Here is a 25,338-nt window from a genome sequence, read left to right on the forward strand (position 1 = left end):
CACTGTGGCATCAAAAACAATTCCCCTCCACCCCTTTGGCACACGTCGGGTTTTCCTGGGATATCCCATTTGTGTGACTGAGGCCTCCCTAACTCTTTGGGGAATTAAGCTAACGAAATAAGTGACAGAGTCTGTCTTCCCAGAGTAGTGTTTCCAAATCAACTAGCAGATGTGAAGATAACTTCTTGTGCCAGACAAATAAAGAATTCAGGAATATGTTCCAACAGGAATATGTTCCTGTTGGTTATTGCTCAGGGATAGACACTTTCAGATTTGATCTCAACTTAAATGACACATACCATTGTTCAAAAAAAAAGCTCAAAATGAAGATTTTGGCTTTCAGCTATGAGTTCAACCAAAGCTCCTGCACAGAGCATACACAGATACAAGTTAGCAGTTTTTTGTTTGTTTGTTGTCCATAGGGTATTTGTACTTTTAGTAATGTGCTTTTACTTGAACTGGGCATTGTCTCAGTGCTTTTCATCTTCTTTTTTCTTCTATTTTCAAGAACAGACCTTACCATCCACTAAGATGCAAATTAATTTATTTCAAAATAAAAAGATATCTGAACTACCAGTTATTTACCTAAGTAGTGAAAGACCCTTTGGAAATCCATGTTTTTGCTCATGTGTTTTCTTATGTATATTTTAAAATACACTAAGCTCTTTCTTTATAAATAAATAAAATATTTTCCTGAAAACTACTGAAATACGTGTTCTGCATCACACAAAATTCAATCATTTTCTTATCATTCCAAATACTGGTTTTGGTTTTCTTTTCCAAGACAGTTCATTTGTAGTGCTGGGGTTTTTGAACATAAAGAATCTATAGGCAATAACATCACAGGCCTCACCAGCCTGTAGATAAGTGGGTAGCAAAAACATGGTGAGGCTTGTGCTTCATTTCAGCAGCTGCCAGAATTCTTCACTGCTCATGATTTATTTATTTATTTTTAATTATTGTCATTCATTGTATGAAGGTGCTCTTCTGTAGAGAGTGCTTACCATCTTCCCTACAGAACGGAGTTTAACATTCTTTGAAAGAGACTTCAGAAAGAGTTTATTTGAGCGTAAGAGGCCAACTTGTCCTATCATATCTAGCAAGTGATGTTCAGCATGTTTCCCAATGGTGTGACAACTTGAAGGCTTAGAAAAGACAGCCTTTAGGGCAGTTTGTCTAACTGCGGTAACAGCAGCAGTTAAGGCAGTTATCTAAAAGCTCTGTCTTTAAATATTTCACAGAGGTTATTATTTTGCCATCATTGCTATTATTCCAGAGATCATCATTTCGTTATAACAGAGGTTCACATCAGCAAATCTGAAAGAAGATACTTCCAGCAGTTCTGATCCTGGCAAGTCATAAATGGATGTTTCATTTCAAAGCTGGTGAGACACCAGTCAAACTTCACCTGAGAGAATATTGAGGGGGCAACAGAAAAAGGACCTTTTGCAGCACCTTTTGATCAGCTGCCTCTGAAAAGAAATGTTGTTACAAGTACTACTGAAAACAATGTGTCCTAGAAGTGGTCATCAGCAACTCCTAGCACAGCAAATTATGTCAGAAGTAATACAGACAGTGTAGTAGGTATTAGCTACAAAAACTGTCTGAGAACAGTTTAAACAAGCTGTAACAACAACAGCAGATAAAGCTACTACACCAAATGGGAAAGAGGTGCTGAATGAAATCCTGAGGACATTGGGGTCAGATGCAAATATATTACTGTCTCTAAAGGAAAGCAGATTTATTTCAGTTTTAAAATTTGCATAACTGTTACATAAATTTGACATAACTAACTGGATTGGCAATTCAAGGCTGATTATTGGGGTGAGGAAAAGAACTTGAACTGTAGTATCCTACTTGTAACACAGCTGCACAGAAGACAGAAGCTGCATCATCTGTGTCTGATGCAGTCATTGCTCCTCTTGGGGGTACAGCACTGCTCCCCTGGAAGTGGCTGAAATAGTGGACAAACACTTGTCAAAATCTGGGCTTGTCTAACAAAATCTGGGCTTGTCTAAATGGTACCTGTGAACAAGGCTGATGCAGACCACTTGAAGGTCAGGATAAGTCCTTTTCCTCCATAGCCAAAGTTGTTCCAAGCATACTGAATGTAACTTGGAAAGAATTCCTCCTTCTGAAGGAACTGGAGGTGTACACTTCTGCTAGTAAAGCTCTCAAAGAAGTCAGTGAGTTTCTAGGTATGATGTTGTGAAGTGTGTAAATTTTGAACCTAGGCATTGAGTCTTTTCTTGCAGGCTCTTCTATTGATGCACATTTCATAACTGAATGGGTTCAGTGTCATGATTCAGTGTCATTGGATTTGGTAAAAGAGTTGGTGTGTAAAAGTCCAATTTTGAACAAGGGAAGGCTGTAGCTGTGCATGCATAATGGTTTGAAAGTCCAAGCCTGCATTGTATGTGCAGTCTACTCTGACAGCAAGTGTTATTGTTCACTGAGTAATTAGTCAGCCTTATACCTTGCATGTACTACTTATTCTTTTTAATGTTATAGTTACTATTAAATGTACTCCTGATCAGTATTTTTTGATGCCCTGCTAATATAGCACTAGTATATTCAATTTAAATTATAAATGTATTTCTTTTTATTTTTCTCCTGTAATATCACCTGGTGTGCCACAAAGTGGGGGGGAGAGAAGAGAAAAGCTGTGATAGCTTATATTTTCTACTACTTTGTATTGTACGGTGTTTAAAAAGTATTCCAAAAAGGACAAAAAAAAGGCGTTGCAATGAAAACATGCTCCTCTATATTTATATGTTTGAATTTCTATTGAAATAAGTGCATCAAGAGGGAAGATTAAGGGTCTTAATTTTTAATATATTTTCCAATGGTAAAAATACTTCTCTTCAGATTTTCTGAAGTTATTGTAATATCTTCAGACACTGCATTAAATTTCAGATTTTTCCCATTGTTATAAGCTCTGCTAATGAAAATGTCCATTAAAGTGCCACGAATATTTTAAATACATATTCATGCTGTGCTTGGAATCTTGCACATCATTTTCTAAGCTAAGCCATTAGCATCGAGATAGATACTGTTATTTTGCAAGTCTTCACTTCAGCAATTTGTACATGTCAAATTTAACCACTGCACAATACCTATATAGAGTAATAAAAACATTTGAGTTTAGTGCTGTCTGTACACACAGCTCTCACTATCTCTTTTGATGGTTGATAATAATCATGCTGCTAGATGTTTTTCACTGTATAATGCAGAACACAGGTCACTGTTGGTAAACCTATTCTAATCATGGCTTCTCAGAACACAAATCCATTAACCTGTGGCGATAACCCTGCTGCAGAGATTTGACACAAACAATGCTGCACTATAAATGATAGAGTTCATGACTGAACTGCATTTGAAAGAGAATTCTGAATAAAGTTAAGAAAGTAATGTAGAAGAAAAGTTAATGAAATTTAAGATGTCATCTTCTGTCTGTGTACAACTGCTCACTGAGGTTTCTGCTCAGAGGAAGGCTAATTCCAAATAGGATATTGCACTGATGTATGCATAGCCTAATTCAATCCATGTAGAGTTTTTTGTTGTTGTTTCGGTTGTTTGTTTTTTAAAGGTGCTTAGCAAATACTTCTTCTGGTTGCTTTGGAGTTGCTCAGTCTTGAAGAAGTGAAGAACTTCTATCATCAAGAGCTATAGAATAGTCCTGGCATGATAGATGATGGTGGTGGTAAAGCTGACATTATCGTAACACATCGTCATCACTTTTGATGAAACATTTCACAGCAAACATCAGCTAGCTGAGGTGAAAATCTGCATCTCTTCTTGTGTGACACCACTTCTTGGAATATCTATTGTTTGCTTGTCTTTTTCCTCTTAGCTGTAGCATATAGGGCTATAGAGATATTCTTTCTCTAATATGGCTTCTTGGAAGCAGGGGAAATTACTTTTTTTTTTTTTTTTTCTTTTTTCTTCCCCTTTAGTCAGGTCTCCTGAAACCTGAGGGTGGTTTCCCTGACATACCTTCTTAGACCTGTAACGTTAGATCTCTTGCTATGCATAGGATCATCTCTGGAGCTGTGCTGAGATCTTTAACACCTTAACACTTGAGATCCTTAACACCACCCCCCTCCCCCCAAGCTCCTTGAAAACTGCCTCAGGCCTCTCTTTTTTATTGTGTAGTGTTTTCTCACTTTAGACCTTGGCAAAACTCTTGTTTTAATCTTGTTGGAATCAGGTTTCATTCACAAACTGAATTTTGTATAACACTAAAAAGTCTTTGTCATATTGTGTCTGGAAATTCAGTTTAGGGCAGTTTGTTTCATTATTAACTTAGGTATTAATCTTATGGGAGAAGTCAGCTCAGACAAACTGAAGTGGTAGATGATGGACATGTGGCCTATTTTGAGGACCACTGGATCCAAAAGCTGATCTTTAGAGGATGCTTTATGTTGAGAATAAACTGTCTGCTGCAGCTGTAGACTGACCCACACCTGAAAACCACTTGTGAGGTTTTTTATTCTCTCTGTCATCGCAGAGACATTCATTCATTCTTGAGAAGAATCCCTTTGTATGAAGAAAATGGCCAAGGCCTGTGTTGTCAGCAGTGAAGAAAACATGACACACTTTGAACTTGGAATCAGTGCAGAGGGCCTGAAATCTTCAGCATCTCAGACAAGCAAGTAAGAGAGAACCCATTTTGTTCACTTCCAGAAAGGCTCAGATACCAATGCAGATAATACTACTACAGCAAGATGCTGGATTGGCTCAGGTGAAACCTACTGCCACGGATGGCTTTCTTGTGAATCGCTCATTGTCTTGTAAAAGCCTGATGAAAATGTTGCCAGTGATTGTTATGTGATTGCTTTAATGCAGATGTGAGAACATATAATTATACGATTACAAAGAGAATTGGATCAACATTTAAGCTCATAGACCATCATTTATTGTGTTGTGCAGGAAAGCGCACCATGTTATTAGTTAATACTTCCTTACTACATGTAACAGTTGCTGTAGTCAAGAAATTATTCATCTATACCAGATCTTGATCTTAAATTTTATGTCATGTTAATAAATTTTCTTGTCCGTGCTTTCAGAAATGTACTCAGTATTTCAGCACAGTCTTTGATATTGCAGAGATCTGTAAAGTAATGACAGAAAATAAGATGTGTTCTTTGTTTTCCCTTGAAGTCAGTTGCAATCTGAATGCATTTAAACAGAAAAGTAAAAATTTTAGTGCAATAAATTTAGTCTAGCACAATGGAAATATCCATTCATGAAAGGACTGTTTGGTTTGCATAGAAGTCATCTGTGTTCATTTTCTGGTGATCACAGTGAAATCCATCTTACCTCTATCTATCATACTTTCATGTTTTCTGTTTGACTCTGCAGTCTTTACTTGCATTCAGTGATGTTTTCCTGGATGAGTAAGTCCCTGGTGTGCTTAGCAGCTGTATGGAACCACTCATGTAAGACCTGATCAACATGAAAAAGGGTTGAAGAACTTAATGCCTAAAAGGAATCTATGTGGGTGTATTTTAATTGCTACATTACCATGACAGTCTGCACTATTTATAATTCTAAAGACTTCTTTAAAAAAGAAAGATAAGAGGCTTGTGTGCTATAGAAAAACATAGTTAATACATCAGATGTTTGTCAGATAAGCATTGTAGATCTACCCTAACTAAGGTATTGCAACTGCATGAATGCTTGAGATGGTTTTAATGTCAAAAGCTTAACGCTTTTTGGTGCCTTCAGCCTTTCTGATTTCCCTAAGTGATCATAAAGTTATAAACAGTCTTTCTAGGAGGTCTCTAAGAATCCTGTTAGGAGCTTTTTATTATACTGGCAAATTCATATTGAATTGGTATTCATTTTCACTATTACAGAATAATCAAATCAGTGCTGCTATTATTGTACTGTTGAAAAAGAAAATAATGGGAATGTAATGTAAAACTGCTAATGTGATGAAATGCTCTTATTATGGTAGGTTAAGAATGCTATGGCTGCTTGTTCCAGCTTGCTTCAAACAGTGATTGAGTGAGGAAATGGAGGGTGTTTCATTTGTGGCAAGAGGTTATGTACAGGCTCATTTGAATGTGTAATTGTCTTTCGATGGCCAAAAGAGTGATTTGCTTTTGCCTACTTGTGGTTTCTTCTAGGCTGTGCATTGGTTTTGGACTTCTAAGAACACTACTGTGCATACTGTTGCATGTACAGTCCTGTGATTTCTTTTTTTAAATCATGACTAACATCTGATGGTTCTCTCTCCAGAAAAAAAATGGCTCTCATACTCTTTCATGTTCATCTGAGCCTTTTTTCCAAAAGGGAACGGAGCTTTTAGAGTACATTGTTAGAAAGTACAACCAGCCCCCTGAAGGTTCAAATTTGACAGGGATGTTAGGAGGCAGGTCAAGTGACTGCCTAATGAAGATGAATGGAGAAAATTGCTGGTACAAGAATCACGTGGTGGGCGCTTAGCCCAGGTTGCTGAAAGTGTGATGGAATCTCACAGCTTCATTTATCAGTGTCATATTTGGGCTAAAAGTGAGCAGTATTGTTCTCATTTCTTCCAGATGGATAGGTCAACTTTAATATTTATTGCTCTTGTAGAACATTTGTTTGATGTATTTCCATTAGCTAGGCAATAATAGAAAAGCAGTGGAGAGAAACATAAAGCAGCTCCCTTCCTCTTCAGCTGAAATATGGCGTACAGTAACGTGTAAATATTTCTAAGACTGTCACTGATTTTTTTCCTTTTTTAATTTGATGACACGATCACATATATTAAAAGAGTTTTGTAGAAATAATGGGAAACATCATCAAGGAAATATAAAATATTTGGCTTCTGGTGTGTAATTTTTAATCTTTTCATAAGCTTGTTGTGCCTTTCAGGAGTGGCTTTTGCATAAGAATGTCAACTTTTACTGTGATACACTATGACACAGTAACACTGTATTTGAATGACTGTTAAAGGAAGAGAAGCACATTTTAGCAAAATCAACATACTGTTCTGGATTGCTTAAGTGGAATATAATGATGGTTGTTTCTGTCATCTTTTTTTTCCTTCAGTTCTGTTGTTGCCAATTACTTTTACTATGATGGGAAAAGACAAGTTGATGTGGTTTGATGTTAAAACTTAAAATAAATAAGGGACCTAGCCATTACAGAATGGTGGCTTTGAGCTAATAGTGGTAACCTCTGGTTAATGTTTATTAACTGATTTTTCCCATTTATAGGAATCAGATTTAAGGTGTTTGACATGTATTATTTTATACTGTGGAAGGAAATTTAGCTGTTTGTGAAGCAGGTGTTGTGTTAAGTGCAGTGCAAACATCCTAGCCATATGTTTCTATAATTTAAATTAATTTGGTACAGTCATACTGTTAATCTTTAGTGACTTGTTGATTGGCATTTTGCAGACATATTTCTGGAAGGCACCCAATACCATTTTCTGTAGCCTTTCTGGCAGTAGCAGAGAGTAACATTTCCACAAATTGGAATCTTGTACAGCTCTGGGAAGTGAGCCAAGATTTAAATTAGACAATAACCTCTGCTCTGTATATAGCTTCTATTCTTCAGCTGTAGGGAAAGTGATTTGTTTAATACAGTCAGCTCTGTAGCATATAATAGACTGATATATGAGTCACTCCTTGGCAATGTGTGTTTCTTAAATTTATATAGATTGAACAACTAGTTGGTAATGTACTTAGTTACAGTTGTGCAAACAATAACTATTAGCAGAGCTGAGCAGACCTAAAAAAAAAAAACAACCAACAACCTGCATTTGGTTGGTGTTTGTTAAGGATTCTGCAGAGTTTTAGAACAATACTTCTCTTCAGGTGCAGAAGAAAATTTTGTAAACATGACTACTCTTAGAGTCTTAGAAAATCAATAATAGCACTTTCATATCATAGCTTAATATTTATTATGCTTTGCACATGGATGTACATGTAGGTACACAACGTTTCTTAAAAATTAACCTTAGCATCAATCTGTGTTGTAGCTACACAATTAAGTTGCAGCTCTTTTTGTTTTGCCCTTGTATATTTTTTTTCTCTCTTCATGTTAAAATGTGTTGCTGTCAATTGATATCTGTGAACATGAAGAATGCTTTTCTTTCCAAACTGCAAAGATCTTTTCTTAAAAGGGAGCTCTTTACACCATTTGGTTCATGTTTATTTAAAAGCTTAAAATCATTAGACCAAATCTCACTTTTTGTCCAACAGAAAATTGATTTTGCTAGCAAAAATGGTGTGGGCCTGAAAGAGAATATTCAGAAATATGCAAATAAGCAGAGATAGAAATCTGTTTGAGCAGCTGAACAAAGCAATCAAATTTTTTCCATTGAAAGTTTATTTAGCTTCACCGTGAACATTTTTGAACAGAATTATCAACTGCTGTTAGTGAAATACTTCTTTTTATAGGGAAAAGGGGATTCTTTTTAAACAGAACTATTTTAATACTCAACTTTTTTACTTTTTTTTTTTTTTTTTTTGGCCAGGTCTTATATTTACAAAATAAAGCACACTGTAAATATTGAACAATACACAGATATATTTCCTAACAGTTTCTAGTACGCTGCATATTCTGGATGAGTTCCAAGCAGTAGTTAGTATAAATGATATGCCAATCAAAATTATTTTTGCAACTATAACCTGTTATAATGCAGTCTCTTATCTGAAACGTCAACTTGATATAAGCCAGATCTCTTTTCTTAAGCTTTAACTCTTACGTGTATAATTTTCCTTGTCCTGAACTAATCCTGCTTCTGTTCCATAAGCTTCTCGGTAGTGCATGATAGCAAAGGATAATTTATCTACTTGTTACATAAATTTTAATCATTGCTGCTTCCATTAGGCCATATGCATTTTATTCCTTAGTAGGAGTGAATGGTGTATAGAATATCTGATATATTCTAATGAGTGAATAAGTTTTGTAATTTTCCAGCATCTTCCTTCAAGGCAAGTTTTCTCATAATTCAGCTTCTGTATAGAAGCTGACTTTTTCAAAAAACCTCCATGTAGTCAGCAAGTTGGTTACTAAAAATTTGACCATTTGCATCGGTAAGTAAATATGTGGTTTCATGATACAAAAGATTTGTCTTTATAGCTCGCCTAAGCTAAGGAGTTTGTTCCTCAGCTCTTTATTCATGCTGTATGTTAAATCACATTTACCCCCAAATCCCAATGAGTTCAGTGTTTCATTTTGCAGTGTGACCTCAGCAAAAGTTGTAATGGCATAAGCAAGGGTTTATGAATTACAGAGAGAACAGAAAATGCACAGGAGGTTTGAAGCACGATGCAAGATGTGAACCTCTTGGAACCTGGGTTCACTTAACAACATGGTAGCAGGTTCCAGCGCTGACATTGTAGTCACTAGAATGTCCTTTAGTCTGGTCATCATTGCTGCTGATAGCTGAAATCAAACCTCACATATAACCAGTTTTTGGAAGGTGGAGATAGGTTGTAAATCTCATTCACTGTTGTTGATGCTGAGTTTAAATGTTGAAGGTTGTTTAGATGACTTGGGAACTTCTGGTGTGAGAGGGGTGTGTGAAAATGCCAGTTTTTAAGATCCTGATAATAAAAGTATCCATTAATGAGGCTGAAGTACCGTGAGATTCACAAACTGAATACCATTCTATATGTCTGAAGAAGACACGTTATGGAGCCAGCAACATGGGTCTTGCTTCAGAGAGGAGTAAGAGAGCAGAAAGGGGTCTGACTTCCCCAAATCTGTATTTATGGAGCAAAACATAAGAAGAGTGAACACAGCAGAAAGAGAATTAGCATTTGAGAATGCTGCAGGGTTTATATAGGGAGCGTAAGACTTGCCGTATAACAGAGACAGGCTTTCAATTTAGCATTCTTTTTATGAAGCATTTAGTGTATACGTCTGTAAGGAATGTAATCAATACATGCACACTCACTCCTCATCCCCCTTTCACACATGCATAGTTAAATATTACAACATGGCAGAAACTTATCCTTTTCCCAGAAGGTAAAATATTTATATGTCAACATGAAAATTGATAGCCCTTTTATTTTTCTTATAGTAGCTAGTTAGATACAGATGATATTCCACTTACTGGAATATAGTGCACAACCACCACCATCTGAATCAAATGGAAAAGCCCGATTCATGCTGGCAAATAACCTTTCACCGTTTTTCTCCCTGGTGAAGCACCACTACAGAGCTCTTGTTTTCCACTGTTCCTTGGTTTCCTAGATAACCCTTACACAAATTTTTGTTTGCTTAAAAACAAACAAACAAAAACTTCACCATAATGTTGTACAACACAAACGATGAGGGTTAATTTATATCGAATGGAGAGAGCCTGCTCTTGTCAAATATCCCAGGGGTACACAGCATAGAAGTGGAGGTGTTTCTTATAACCAATAGTTTTTATATGTGGTTGGATGAAAGTGAGATTATAGCACTGAAAGATGTTCCTGTGTCCCTTGTAACCTACCTGGTCTGGGTTCAGTATTAGTAAGGACAGGTCAGCAGAGAGAGATGTATGAAGGACTATCATGGATATGCTACCCAGAATTTTCTTTGTGCTTGAGCACAAGGTTCCAAGGTTGCGAGGAGGTGAAAATATATAATGTATGTACAGGTACATGTATAAATAAGATATATGTACTGGAGGTGAAAGAAAAACACATTTTTCTTTACAAGTTCTAGTTGTCTGGAATTAGCAGATTAGTTTAGGTTTCTATTCACTGTTACAAGCTGTACATTCTTTCAAATTATAAAAAAAAAATACATTCATATGAAAGTGTATGAATGCTTTGAATTGCTTCTAAATGCTTTCAAAATCATTTCTTTTACAACATATCACGAACTGCTGTTTTTCTTTTAATTTTGAATGCTGAACTGTCCTTTGCTGTGAATTAATTTCCTCAAAGTTTTTCATTCCTTTGTTCTTACTATTTTCAAGTTTCTTTTCTTATCTTCCTGCTAAGCTAATTTTTATTAACCTGTTTTGATAACCATTGTCTCACTGTACCTTTGTGTGCCTCTCTTCCAACCTTTGTCTGCTTTCAGCACTTGTACAGCATCTTATAGCAGTGCTGTAACATTCCTCTCAAAAGCAGGCTATATATGTGTGTGTGTATGTATATATGTATATATATATATATATATATAAATATTTCACAACTCAGTTCTCCCATTAAAAATATGTATATATTTTATGTTATTCTTAACAAATTCTGGAAGAACCACTGAGAAATCTTGTTTTGATCAGCAAAGGAAATGTCTTACTGGAGAACTGTACTGATGATTCCAGGACAGATCAGGCAAAGCAATTAGCTGGAGGATGTTTTTTTTTTTTTTTTTTTTTTTTTAATTATTTTATAAGACATTTTGTGTGTGTGTGTGTGTGTGTGTGGTGGTGGTGTTTTAAGTTTTAAGATCACTGGACAATGATATTACCAGAAATGATTGTAGATGCTTGTACAAAATAAGAGAAAATAATTATTTATAATAATACTTGTTTTTTACTGTGACCAGATAGGTGTTCCTTGGTTGGTGTTGTCTTCTTTTAGTGGTGAGAGAACTACCAGAGCATCATATACTATTCCCCTGCTTCTGCCTTTTCCTTTGCATTCGTACTGATGCTGTACAGTGTCTTTCAAGTCAGGTCAAAACCAACCAAACAAATAACAACAAAAACTGGGTAGTGCAAAATCTCCCCAGTTTTACAGACAAGGAAGCAACCAACCTTTGTGGATTTACTGTGATTTGTTCTTACTGTGAACTCATTAAGCAGTGTTTATGTTTCATGCTCCCTTGCATTGTTTAGCATTATTTCACTTGCTCACCAGAACTGGATGTTGGAATAGTAGTTCTCAACTCTCATGCAAGGTAAGAGTTTGATATCAGGGAAACATAATCTGACTATATGACTTCTGACTGTCAAAAAAAAAAGGGGGGGGTTGGGGGTTAAAGTTATTATATGAGGCAAAATATAGTAAGGTAATGAGACAGTTTTTGCCATGGGGAAAAAAAAAGAAAAAAGTTATATGTAGGACTCTTCCAGGAGTGCACTGAGAGCAAGTCTCCTTTTCCTTTACAAAATTTTCTGATGTCTGGGCAATTGAAAGTGGGATCAAAATGGAAGAGAAATGTGAGAGAACTCCTGGTCTTTTTTAGCTAGTTGCAGCAGACTACTGTCTGCCAGAAGCATGCTGTTACGGCACAAAGTATTTTTCTGTTCTCATCAGAATGTGAAGAAGATACTGTCTTGGAGACACCATAACAAATGTTTTTGTAGAGTTCAGATCACCATCAGCTAATGAGGAACAGTGAGGAGTGCTACGTGAATATAAGCTTGGGAGTTCTCCCATTTGACCTCCAGTTATTTGACCTGACATGTATTTAACAGGTATTCCTAGGAATATTTGTCATAATTTCAACATTCAGACAAGGCAGGTTCATATAAATCTCATGGCAAGATTTCAGCTAATTTCGTAGATACAGTTTGAATTCATACTAAAGTTAAATCTGATGATTTTAAATTCAACTAAGAAATATTCAACTTTTTTCACATCTTTAGTGTGAATAGCATAAGACACTGAAATGTCTCAGTCCGCTAAACTAGGAGAATATTTTCAGAGCATGAGTTGTGAGCTGAGGAACAACTCTGCAGAGGAAATGCCACTGTGATCTGGTGTCTCTTATACTTTAAGAAAAGAAACTCAAAAATATACATGTATCGAAGTTCAGATTTACTTATATCAAGACATGAAGAGGAACACTTGACTGTTCAAGAGAGCTTTTATTACCATTTTTGGTCTTATATAAAAACCAATGTTTTTTCTCTGGCATCTGAGAATTATGAGGCCAAATTACATTACTCAGATGCCTGGTGTGCTACTTAATATGCTCTTTAATGCTAATTAGTGGTTAGCATTCTGAAACACTGGAGCTGAGTATCACCTGAAACCTCGCAAGGCCTAGCTTTTGTGTGGTGCAGCACACTCCTGGCCTGTGTGGGTGAGGCCATCAGTCAGGATGCATTTTAGATAAGATTATAAACAGAATCACCTGAATTTTCCTAACTGGCATTGACCTGTATAATATATACTGTTAATATTTCAATGTTAGGAATCTTCATGTTCGTTTCATTGGTTTGGTTGTTTGTTTATTCTTTATTATTACCAGAAGTGGAGGCTTTGAGGGAAAGTGGAATCTTTTCACAAGTCATAAATGGAGTTTGCAGTGTACCCTTTGTGTGTCCTCATCTCTCAGCAGAACCTCGGGGGCTGCAATCAATATCAGAAGTAATTTCTGTGCCCACTTATAAGAAGAAATACAGTGACCCAATTAAGTGAAGAAAATGCTAGACTTTAGTAGTGGATGAAAATGCAATTAAAGTAGGTTACTCACCTACAAAATAAGTTTGTGCTGCCCAAAACATTGCCTTTAGGATGGAATGGAACAGTGGGAAGCTAAAGATAGATAAATTAAGCCTGATTAGTCTCAGTGGCATAAATTAAGAATACAAGCTAGCATGAGGGATTATTCCACTCTTAAATTTAATTCTCCTCTACTGTTATTGCAGAGCATTGCATCCAATTCAATCTTGCATGTTTAAATAAAGTTAGTTGTTGCTGAAGACTCTCCAGAGGCCTCCCTGCTGTGGGATTTGTAATCCAGCCCCAACTAAAAGCAGTGGAGAGATCTACCAGGTTTAAGGTTGATGTAAGATGAAGAAACAGGAGCAAGTGATGTTACATGCCTGTTTCAAACATGCACCTATATCGATATTATACCGACACATAATTTTTGCAAAACTGGAAAACCTCTTTACCTCAGCAAAATTCCTGAAGCTTTTGACTGGCATTCCGTTTCTTGTACAGCCACTTCATGCTTTCTCTTATGAGATTATCATAGGAAATCCTTGGGCCTCATCTGTGCTTTCCTGTTTGTTCCACATAGAGGGGCACTGTTATAGCATGCTTCAGTTTAGAGGGGTGACACCCCCACTAGTTTTAACACAGCTTGGCCTGGGTATTGCAAGCAGCCGAGTTATCACTGAGCAGAGCTTCACAAGAGATGACAACCTGGTGTTTCCCAGGTCTGCCTGGTAAACGGAACAGGCTTTATGTACTTATTATTTTATTATATATACTTTTTTTTTTTTTTCAGTTGTTTCTTCTTCTTTTTCCTGTATCTGCTTGTGAGATGATTCTTAATTTATGAGGCCTACAAAACGGATCAGAGCTTGGAAAACATTTGTCATGTAAAGAATGCTTTGGAAATCAGTAACAAATAATCAAGTGAGAAATCTCCCTTAGGAAGCTTATGAAGGGACAAAGAAACCAAGTGTAAAATTCCCTTGCTGCCACCAACCCCATCTTGGCTGGGGGTAACAACCACTGGAACAATTGGTTGGAACCACTGGTGTATTTCTGGGTGGCTTTTCTCCAGTTCTCATTCAGAGAGTGAGAGCAATATTGCATTTTTCAGGCTGTCTTTGCAATAGATGGTATTGCTTTGTACAGCCTGGCATATAATGAGTAGAATTAATACTTTTTAAAATGCTTTTTGTGTGTGCGTGTGCTGTTTGATTTTAGTTATATTTTCTAAAGTGGCAAGCGTTTAGTCTCAGAAAAAAATGCTTGAACCAGGGGTATCAACATGGCTGCAAGTTGAGATACTTACGAATTCATGCATCTACTGACTTTATCCTGAAAGTGTCTTGACTAATCCTCCATTATGATTATTATAAAATGTCTGCATCTGCTTCACCCTTTCTCTATCAATTTTATATTTAAAACCTGATATAATTTGCTAGTGTAGTAGAGCTGAATCACAGTCTAGAATGGAATTTATGATTTTTGCTGGAGTGAGTGAAATTTGATATAAGATTCAAAGAAAAGCTACTTATAGCCCAATTGCAGTATAATCACATCACTTTAAATTTCGTGTGAGAAAATGTTACAGTAATCTTGAATATAGTGATATAAAACTATTTCTTAGGATTCTAAGAATAAAATGTTGTCATTATGTTAAGAAATGCTTAGATTCAATGCTTAGACAGCTTATATGAAATAAATATGGGGGTAGACATGATTAACACATTGGCTGTATGAATTCAATGCCTGAAAGAAGAAGGTGAAACAGAAATGTTCATATGGCAAAACCACTTTTGTATTTGTGAATTCTCCATCCCCTCTCCCCCTATAAAAGTATTCCTTACAGCAGTTAAACTCAAGCTGTTGGGTAGAGAAAGGGACTCAGTGGTATAGCATGGTCTAATATCCCTGCTGGGGGGAGTTAAAGAAGGACCCTTAATGTTGTGTATTGGGACAGGAGGAGGATGCTCTCCCTTCAGTCCCCAGTGCGCCAGTGGGCTCCCGTCCCTTAGAAGGACACAAGGTATGGGCCTCTATCCATGAACCAGGAGCCAGCACCAGTGCTGCTATTGCAGTCTTGGGGCATGTGGGAAGGTAGTCTGGCGGGAAAGTCCCAAAATCTGGTTCACAGATTTCATTTGGGTTTTCCTGGCAGGCTATTTTGTCCACGTTTGAGGCCATTCTGAGAGGCTGTTGATCTCCTCCCGTTTGGTAAATGTCATGGAATATAGAGACATTTCAACTGTCTCACAGGGCCGTGGAAGGGGAGCAATTATGCTTTAATCTTGCTGTGGTTCTTTAGAACAGTTGTGGAAAAAAATGTAATTCATCTTCCTTCTAGCCTCTGATGTTATCAGAAATGAGATCTTATGTATAATGTGAGCTGTTTAGATAATTGTAACTCATAAAATACATACATTGAATAGATACTCTGAAACTGCATGTTTGATGAGACCTTTTTCATTTGAAATCTAAATTGCTACAAAGTTGTAAAAAATAAAAAAAAAAATACACATATATATGTAGAAGCAAGAGACATATCTCTATAAGTAAGTTCTTTTTGCATTTTAGCAATATATTCCTTCCATGGTATTTGCATCTGATCTGGTTTAATTCAGCAACATGTATGCAATCATGAAAATAATTTCATAGCTTACCACCACAAACAACTCTAGGTTAAAAAGCAAAGAAAAAAATTAATATAGTTTTTAGAAAATACTTAAAATTACATTTGCCTCTCCTTGCCTTTGTTAATGGTTGTAGTTATCTTAACATTTGGTCTCTTGTATTTTTAACCTTCAGGCAACAACAGGGTACGGTGATAGTGATTGCACATCAGAACTCTTTGAAGTAACATCTGTAGATCTTATGGAGCTCTTTTTTTTTTTTTTTTTTTTTTTCCAATGGAAATTAGTGGGTTGATCTAAACTTGATATTTTTATTAGCCTTCTACAGAGGAAAAATAGTCTGAATATATGTAGGTGGATACAGAGAGATACCCAGAATCCATGTATAATTCTCAGTTTTACTTTCTTTGAACCAAGGTGGGTGGAATGGAAAATACATCCTTGTCTACAACTTGCTAACATGGTAAATTGGAGCTCGGAACATGTGACAGCAAAGCATTTGGTATGTTTATCTTGGAGAGAAATGTCAAGATTCAAACTAATTTTATAACACCTTAATCTTGTATGAATATTAGGGCCAGTACTGCACTTTAGACCACCTTTTAATATTTATGCATTTAAATATGGAATAAGTAGCATTAAGAGTTTGGAATATATTGAATTACCCTGACTGTCAGTCAACAGAATAATATCGTGTATATTCATACAAAGTTATTTCTTGCATATAAAAACTTTTATAGACTGTATCCTTCTTAAGAGATCTGAAAATGTCTAACATGAGACCATTAAATATTCCTTTCATTACTGTTCCTAAGATTGCACAGTATCACACTTGGCAAAATATCATTCAGTTACTGCTTTTGGCCATGGAATTCACTGAAGGAATTCATATTAAAGAGTTTGGCTGGAATTAGAGAGATTAAGTCAGTGCTTTTTATTGTTATTGTTGAAGTTTTTATTTGTTGGCTGAAAGCTTTTAAAGTAATTTCAAATATTTTCATTCTAATTGCTTTCCTAAAACTTTTAAATCTATAATATTTGCAAACAGTGTGTGTGATGGAGATTTGAGGATATATGAATAAAATATAAATGGCTGTTTTCTTTAGGATCTTGCTCAAGTATTTCATCCGACTGTTTTTTTTTTTTTTTATATATATATATATATTTTTCTGGTGGTAAGCAAACAGTACAAGTGTGTGTATACATACATACATATGTTTATGTGTAAAAATACACATATATAAAAATTAGTGTGGCAGGTGTTTAAGGCTCAAATCAAATTTGGATGGTTGCCTGAATTAAAGGTTTTTAAGAATTAAATATCAAAAGACTGTCAAATACATGATGGTACAAACACATATATAGAGATTCAATAATTAACGAACCACTAATGAGATTATTCATTTGCCCAAAATTCAACATTGGAGATGTGACTGCAAAACTGGGTACTAAAAATACTCATTCTAATATTTTGTGTTCCTGTTTGTTGTTGGTTGCTCATCAGCAATGTGTTTGTAAGCAAACGAAGCTTCTAGAAACACTGTAGGAACTCCTTTTGTTTTCAGTGGGATCTGCGTTTCCTCATAAGTATTAAGCAGTTGATTAAAGGTTAGGAATCTGATGTGGTGTTTTAGGGAATCTTTAGGTGTAGGAAAATAATAGAAATATCTATAGTGTAGTAAGTTCTGGTGGGTGAAGTCACTAAACCTAGCACTTCCCAGGTAGTTTTTCACACATGCACTAGGAACTTTCCTAGAAAATTTATAGCAGAACGTAGCAGGAATTGAGCCTACTTCCAGAAGGTACTTCTGGAAATCTTCTGAAAAAGTCTGGAAATAAGCAGAATGTAGTAAGCTGATTTTTATTGTGCTATTTACAGTAATCACTGATCATAATTTTGCTGTAAGAATATGAATGCAAAGGCTCAAGTATGAATGTGGCATATTAACAAGTGGCCCACTACATCATGATATTCATCTGAAAGTGTAGCTTTTATGTATTGTGTCTGTGCATATATAAATACCCTATGCACACACATCTAGTGACTTGTTCTTTAATGTAGTTGTGATACCTCATCTACTTAGGTATTTGGTCAAACGCTAACCCAAATGCAAGGCCTTTTGGCTGCATCTGGTCAAACTGGCCATCTCCTTTCAACTCAGTGAATCAACACTTAACCTCCAATGCCTACAACTCCAGTAGCTACTTGTTGTCTGTGGTAAATAATACATTTTGTAATTGACAGAAACTGGTGTTCAAAAAGATTAGAATTGTGCCGGAGAAGTTCAGATGTTTCTAAGCATAGCTATGTAGCATCAAAATTGAGGATACCATTTTGTATCCCTTCTGAGGTAAAATCAGTTCTCATCTATTTACAAGGTTTTAAATTTCATGTTTTAAGAGATGCTTCATTCATTTATGAGTATAAATCCCTAATATATTTAGTGATGTTACATCTGTGAACCAGCCTTATAGTTACTAGTAGCAAAAATAAAATAGAGTACTTGTATTTTATAAAATAATATGAATGCCACCTACTGTTTCTGAAGTATTGAAACTGTCATGAAGGACTTGCTCTTCCAGAAAAGAACACTCTGCTCCTGCTATGAACACATCACAGTTAAAAGTAAAGCCTCTACAGAGATTAGCTGGAAATCTATCCAGAATAGAAATGTTATTTTTACTTTCACTAAGAAAATAAATTTTGTTTCCTGAGGACAAAAAACAGTATTTAATGTAATGCATCTGATGAAACACTTGTTTGTAGATGCTGATAGCTGATGATTTAACCCCTCTCCCCCCCCAAAAAAAAAGCTTCCTCCCACTCCATCTACTTCTGTTGCCAGAATAATTTTAGTGTATATTGTTTTGTTTGGAGTAATCAGGCTGAAGTAGCATTAGTCCAGCTTCTCATCTTTTAATTACAGACAGTTTATTGTCTATGCTGTCCCACTTTCTGCATGGTTCCCCACCAGTCAGCTAGACTTAGCAATCTCCATTAATTTAATTTGGCATTTCATTCAATCAGACGGGCTGTGAACATGATGATTTTTTTTTTTTTTTTAAATAACACAATGCTCATTCTTAATTGATGTCCTTATCAGGCATTGTATTTGCCAGAGCTGTAATTATTGGTCAGGCAGCAAAATCAAATCTGCCCAAATGCAGTGAGGATGTTCTCTGGTGAAATTATTAAGATACAGTACTTAGACCTGCAAAGTAATTTAGTTTTGGTCTGTAATTACATCTTTTGGGATCGTTATCTTTCTTTTCACTCATAAGGATAGTGTAACCTCTGAGGAATTAATTTGCCAAATCTGAAGATAGAACTGAGATTCTTGCCATAATATATATTTGTACAAGTAGATATTATTCTATATAAAATATATATGTTCACACCATAAAAGAATGATTTGTATTAATGGCTGTATTTAAAAAACAAAAAATATGTCTCTTAATATTATTGCAGAACTGCTGGAAATGTGATCAGTTGAGGCTCCTGTTTTCCTTAAGCAATAAATTGACATTAAAAATGATAGAATTCGGGTGTGCAACTATCTAAAATACATATCCATGTGAATATGTAGTGCTGTGACATAACTAATTTAGCACTGGTTCTTCAAGCAGGAGTTGAACATCAAGCCACTGAGAATTTTTGTCTGAAGATACTATCCTAAGAAACTTCAAAATATGTGTTTTGACTAAACATTAACTAATAATTATGTAAGGATTCTTAGAGTCATGGTAGCCAAGTCTGAGTTCTGTTTTGAAGTACGTGTTTATTAAGATAAGGCTTTATTTAAAAAACAAAACAAAACCCAAAAACTTCCGGGAGAGGAGAGGAAATCTGTAATCATTTATAATGAATCTTTCACTTTTTCTCAGATTTATGATTTGTAATCTTTGAGTAAGGAATTACAATCTCAATATTGAGTAAGGAATTTAATCTCAATATTTTATAAATCTCCTGGTATGTTTTGAGAAGACAAAATGTGTTTCATTTGTGTGTTCTGTAAATATTTTAATATTTTGGTTGTTTTTTTTTTTTTTTTTTTTTTTTTTTTTTTTTCATTTGGAACATTTATTCACATTTTATGGTTTTGCTCTTATTCTGTGCTGGAACAATAACCCATCCAATGGTTTCTTTTTGATTGCATTATTAAAATAACTAGCATTATTATGAAAGGAGTTATTTATAAAATGTGTTGTAGTTGCCCAATGAATCTAATTTTACTGTGAAGCATAAAATAGCAGTTCTATAAAAATTCTTGTTTGTTCCATTGAGATGCTCTGGGCTCCTGTATGTTTTAAGTTCCGTAGGTATTTCTCTATTTGCCTTGTTTTGGTAATGAGTAGGCGGGGCTCTAATGTTTTTCAAAGTAGGGTAGCATCACAATTGGGTTGACTTAAAGACAGAAATGTACAAAGCTTAAACAAACAATACTGATTAAATATTGCAAGTAAAATAATCCCTCCATTAAAATTAGTGGCAAAATTCCCATTAACTTTTATAGGTTCATAATGTTATTCTGTGTGTCCATAACATCTTCAGAATTAGTTATTAGCTTTAGTCTTCTGTTTATTGTGGTTTTGTGATGTAAACTTCTGTTGCCTATTTCTTGCTGTGGCTTTTGACTCATCAAAGTTGCAAAAGGACAAGAACTCAGATAGTAGCTCCTATTTAACCTTTTGGGATTTGTCTGAAGATATTTTTTGGTAGTCATTAAATGTCCACAGTCTGAGTTCCTGATCTGTATCTCCAGCTGCCAAGGCTTTTTTTAATGAAGCCCACCATCAGGTTTCTTTCTTAAAACATTGGTTCCTTGATTCATGTGAATTCATTAGTCTCAGAGCTTTCATAACCAAACAATTTTTATGCTCTAGTAGCTACAGAGGGTAGCTTGGAAACCCAAGTAGCATTCTACTTTGATTAAACATGCTTAATTCCTTGATTCACAAACAGGAGTCATAATGTCTGGCCTCTGTTTGGTCAAAGAAAATATGCAGTTTGCTGAAGTGGGGCAGTGATGTGCTTTTTAAAGCTTGGCCAGAAGTTGTTTTGGTCTTCATTTGGGCATGTGATAGAATAGAGGGCATGAATTCTCTTTTGGCATTACAAATACAGATCCTTCCTACAAAAGAGATCTAGATGTTGGACATTGATTCTAAAATCACTTGTTGAAGCTCTTCTCTTAGCTTTGACTACCCAAACCAATCAGCTTTCTTGACATTCTTTATACAAGGTGTTAGTAAGCAAACACTTGGTCTCTCATAACAGCCTTCTTGTTAGTGCTTACAGATTTCAGCAGAGACAGTTCAAGGGCCTTTCAAAGAGTATAGGACTGAACTGTCATACTTTTAGTGCAACAATTTTCACGAACAGCAAAAGCTGTATATCAGAACAAGTTCAAAAGAGTATTCATTTGTTTGCAGTCTATTTTGTGCAATCAGCATGTGTGTATGGTTCGCATTGATTTGCTGCAGCAGAAAGTTATGGTACTCAGGTTTAATATGTTTATTGAAACTTAAGATGGAGTCTGTTGAATTCCTAGAAACAAAGGAAACGAGTAGTTTCTTAGTGCCTCATTTTTGTTGATGTTGCAGATATTACTTGAAAGGCCAAAGCTACTTTTGTATAAATGGGTTGATGGTATATGTTACCAGAGGATGACGGAAAAAAAAAAGTCTGCTTTTGTAGTTACAGACCTGGGGTGCTCTAGGATCTTTAGATGCAAAAGTTTATGCAAAACCTTGCTCATAGCTATGGCTAACTCATTTGCAAAACATCACAAAGCCAGCATGAAATTAAAAGATAGCTGGACTACCTACTGCATCTTAATCTTGTTCTGTCCCAAGGAAACACAAGAGATGGGACCCCACAGGACTGTACCTGGGCAGACCTAATTGGGGGATCTAGCCTTTAATTTGGATGTCCGCTGTCAAGTGTCGGAATGCTCTGTCATGTTTATGAGGGGTCTGGGCAAGTGATCCTTCAGAAAATAAATGGAGAAAAGTGTTGATTGTAACAAGAGTCATTTCACAGAAAACATCTTTCCCAAATTATTTTACTAAAATAGACAAGAACCCCTTGTTCTATTTAGAATGATTTATAACTGTTCCCAGCTGATCACAAAGTGTTTCTAAATTAAAAGCCATTAATTATAGCCTTATATAGATACAAAGATATGCAAGGGGTGCTTTGTAATTCCAGCTCCGCACTTCAGGTGAGAGCTTTTTAAATTACTTGGACCATTGGAGCCACCTGCTTGACTAAATGCTGAGGGCCCTGTGTTTCAGTACTCATCAGTGCATTGCAGTGTTAACATTGTTACTGATTTTTCTCATTTCTCCAGGGCAAATACTAATTAATGGATACAATTCACAGCTGATTAGCTGTAGTTTCTTCAGTAATTACATTCGCAGACTAACTGTTCAGAAGAGGATTTCTAACCCAGTTCTTATTTCACTCTAAGCTTAATTTGTTTTTTGAATTGTTTAGGTCCTTAAGATAATAACCATTTTATTTTCTTTTGTTGTTATAGGTACCATTAGATAATAAGGAAGTTTAATCTTAGCAATACTCACTGATAATTATTGTGTGCCTTAAATGGATTTCTAGTTCAGAGAGAAAAAATAAATTTCAGCGATATTAGTTGGGACCCACGCTAACAAAAACTTAAATGTGCCAGGTTCTGACATCAGTGCCTGAGTCATATACAATAGAGTCCTAAATATTGTACTCCAATAACAGAGTGAATCTAAGGGCATATAGTTGCAACTTCTAGCTATGACATTCCTCATTATATAATTTGCCTCCACAGCCTTAATAAAATGGAAAAGTATGCTGTCACAAGGAAAAAATGGTTGGCATTCAAACAAGCAGCAGTTGTGATGTGAGGAACACATGTAGATCAAAACATTATAGTTTACCCTCTGAGGTAAAAAAAATAAAAAATAAATAAAAATCAGCTGCATTCCCATTTTGAGGTTCTGGAGTCTCTAAGACTCTAAGCTCATGGATTGGGTTTGTTCCAACTTATTTATCCAGTATTAGAGCTAGTGCAGGTTATGCCTTTGCATTTGGGTATTATTTGAAAAAATAATATATATTTCTTGTTACTGTAGAAAGAACAGCTCTACTGGAACCATTGGTGTGCCGTCATATAAATCCTTCTTAGTTTGCCGCTGTCTGACATGAAAAAATCTATCCTGTCAACCTCCTTGTTGAGCTGACGTAGTATATCTTTGTGCCCCAAATCCACGCACACACATCCTTCCATGCCAAGACAGTAACTTCAATATGCAATTTCTTTTTTTTTTTTTTTTTAATTCTGCGCCAAATGGGTGACATCTGGGCTTTTAAAGGTGGATGACATTATTTCAGTAGCTGAGGATAACAGTTTAAATAATTATGAGGCAGCCTACTTATCGTTTTAAGGCCTCTGTTGCTTTAATGTGTGATACAGGTTGAAAGAATCAGCATTTTAAGTATATATTAAGTATGGAATTTGATACAACTTGATCTCTTCGGTTTTGTTGATCAGGACTCAAAGACAGTATATTCGCAAGGGACGTGAGGCTCCAGTTCTTTGTGTCCATGTTCCTTTTTTCATCCTCTGTCATTACAGTTTCCTCAACTTCTCTTTTTTCATTCATTTGGCTTTTGGTCTTATTTTGTGAAATGGATTTTGGAGTTTTCAGGGAAAGAACCTCTGTTGAAAGGATCGCTCTCTGGCCCCCCACTGCTCCAGGATGCTGCAGGAACTGGAGAGAGTCACGGTCTGAAACATTTCCCTGCTAAAAACAGTCAGGCATCAAGCACTACAAGAGCAAATTGAGCTGGAGCAAAGTGGTTTTCCTTTCAGGACAGGTTCACCTGCTCTGGGAGCACAACAGGGTTTCTTGCTTGGAAAGAAAAACAATCTGTGCAAGTGTATGGTTACCAATCATCAAGTACTTGTTGCAGAGCTTCTGCTGCTGCTGGTACTGTTTGCTGTTGTACTTAGTTGTTGTCTTTTGTTTGGTTTGGGTGGGGGGACTTGTGATTTTTTGTGATTGGTATTGTTTTCTCTGGCAAGGGCTGGCAAGATAAAAAACCTCCGAAAAAGTTTGCTTTACAGAAGTAAAAAATGGGAGCTTAGGGAAGAGTGCTTAGTGTGGCTCAGCAGCAGTAAAACACGGTAGGGCACTATAGCAGCAGCAATTTGCTCTCATTTGATGCTCTTGCAATGTGCCTGACACTAGAAATTTGAAAATGCAAAAAATTTAATTTAGTGTCTTATATGGTAGCTGCATGACATGCATGGTGTCTGTTCCTTGAAGCAAGGACTCGAGGCACCTGCTTGCCTTTGGAAGTGCCGTTTAAAGGAATAAGGCACGCTAACTACCAATTAACCAAATGCTGATAATCTCTTCCTTTCTGTGCTCAGTCTGTAGAAGAAAAAGTACTTATCTACATCCACAAATGTTCATACTTGGGTGTTTGGAGGAGATGACTTAATGGCATCTGTGAGGATCCTTTCTGATCACTCATTTGGGAGAGGAGTTGCACCCCAGCAGGAGCAAGCGGTCACCCAGCCCGGGTAGATCTCAGAGTCTCCGTGTGATGCTGTTCCTCTGATGTGAAAAATCCTCTGCAAAGTCTTCTGGCCTTAAAGATCAGTGGGGGTGGGAGCTCAACTGGAATGAAGGATAGACAAAGGGGGATTGTTTGGCTTTTTAATTTTATGGAAAGAATGGGATTTTAAAAGCAATGCTGCAGATGCTCTTTCTTCTCCTTCTTACCTTCATCTCTTTTAAGCCAGCTCTGCTTGGAACAGTAATACAAAAGCTACTTCTAGCTACAGCTGTCCCCAAGATCAAGATCATCTGCAGAAATATAATTATGTGTGTCAGGAGAAGTGTAGCAGATTTGAAATGCCTTTTCTGGGAAATGGTCTATTTGTAATGGGCACTTAATTTCCAAAGACATCCCTAGGCCTGTGGGATGGCTTTGTGACACAGAAAGTTGAAAAGGTGTGCTTGGAGATCATCCATGTACAGACCTGGGGATGCAGAAGATATAATAATAATAATGTTAAATAATAATGTTCTGACTTCAAAGAACACCTGCAAAATCACATCTTATCTGTTTTGCTTTTCTTAAACTTTTCTATGCTGGTGATGGGGTAAAGAAAAGTTTATTGTGGCATGCATTAAAATCCAAATATTTATTTTTCTTTCAGTTTGGAAACAATAACAACTACATGAACATGGCAGAGGCAAATAATGCATTTCTTGCTGCAAATGAGGTAGATGTTTTTCTTTTTTTTTTTTTTATCTATGCTCATATTCTGCTGTTTGCTTTGATAATTTAACAGACTTGGAAT

General features: G+C 36.0%; 1 protein-coding gene across 2 annotated transcripts in view; it reads left to right on the top strand.

Annotated features, from left to right (window-relative positions):
• TOX3 (TOX high mobility group box family member 3) overlaps positions 1–25,338 on the top strand; it is a 77,596-nt gene that overhangs the window by 26,873 nt on the left and 25,385 nt on the right. For both annotated transcript variants that reach the window (XM_027466974.3, XM_027466976.3), the window contains exon 2: positions 25,195–25,260. In XM_027466974.3, the coding sequence (XP_027322775.1) occupies positions 25,195–25,260 (66 nt within the window). The remainder of the gene's footprint in view (positions 1–25,194; positions 25,261–25,338) is intronic.

Source organism: Anas platyrhynchos, chromosome 12 (assembly GCF_047663525.1).
Source record: "Anas platyrhynchos isolate ZD024472 breed Pekin duck chromosome 12, IASCAAS_PekinDuck_T2T, whole genome shotgun sequence".
NCBI lineage: Eukaryota > Metazoa > Chordata > Aves > Anseriformes > Anatidae > Anas > Anas platyrhynchos.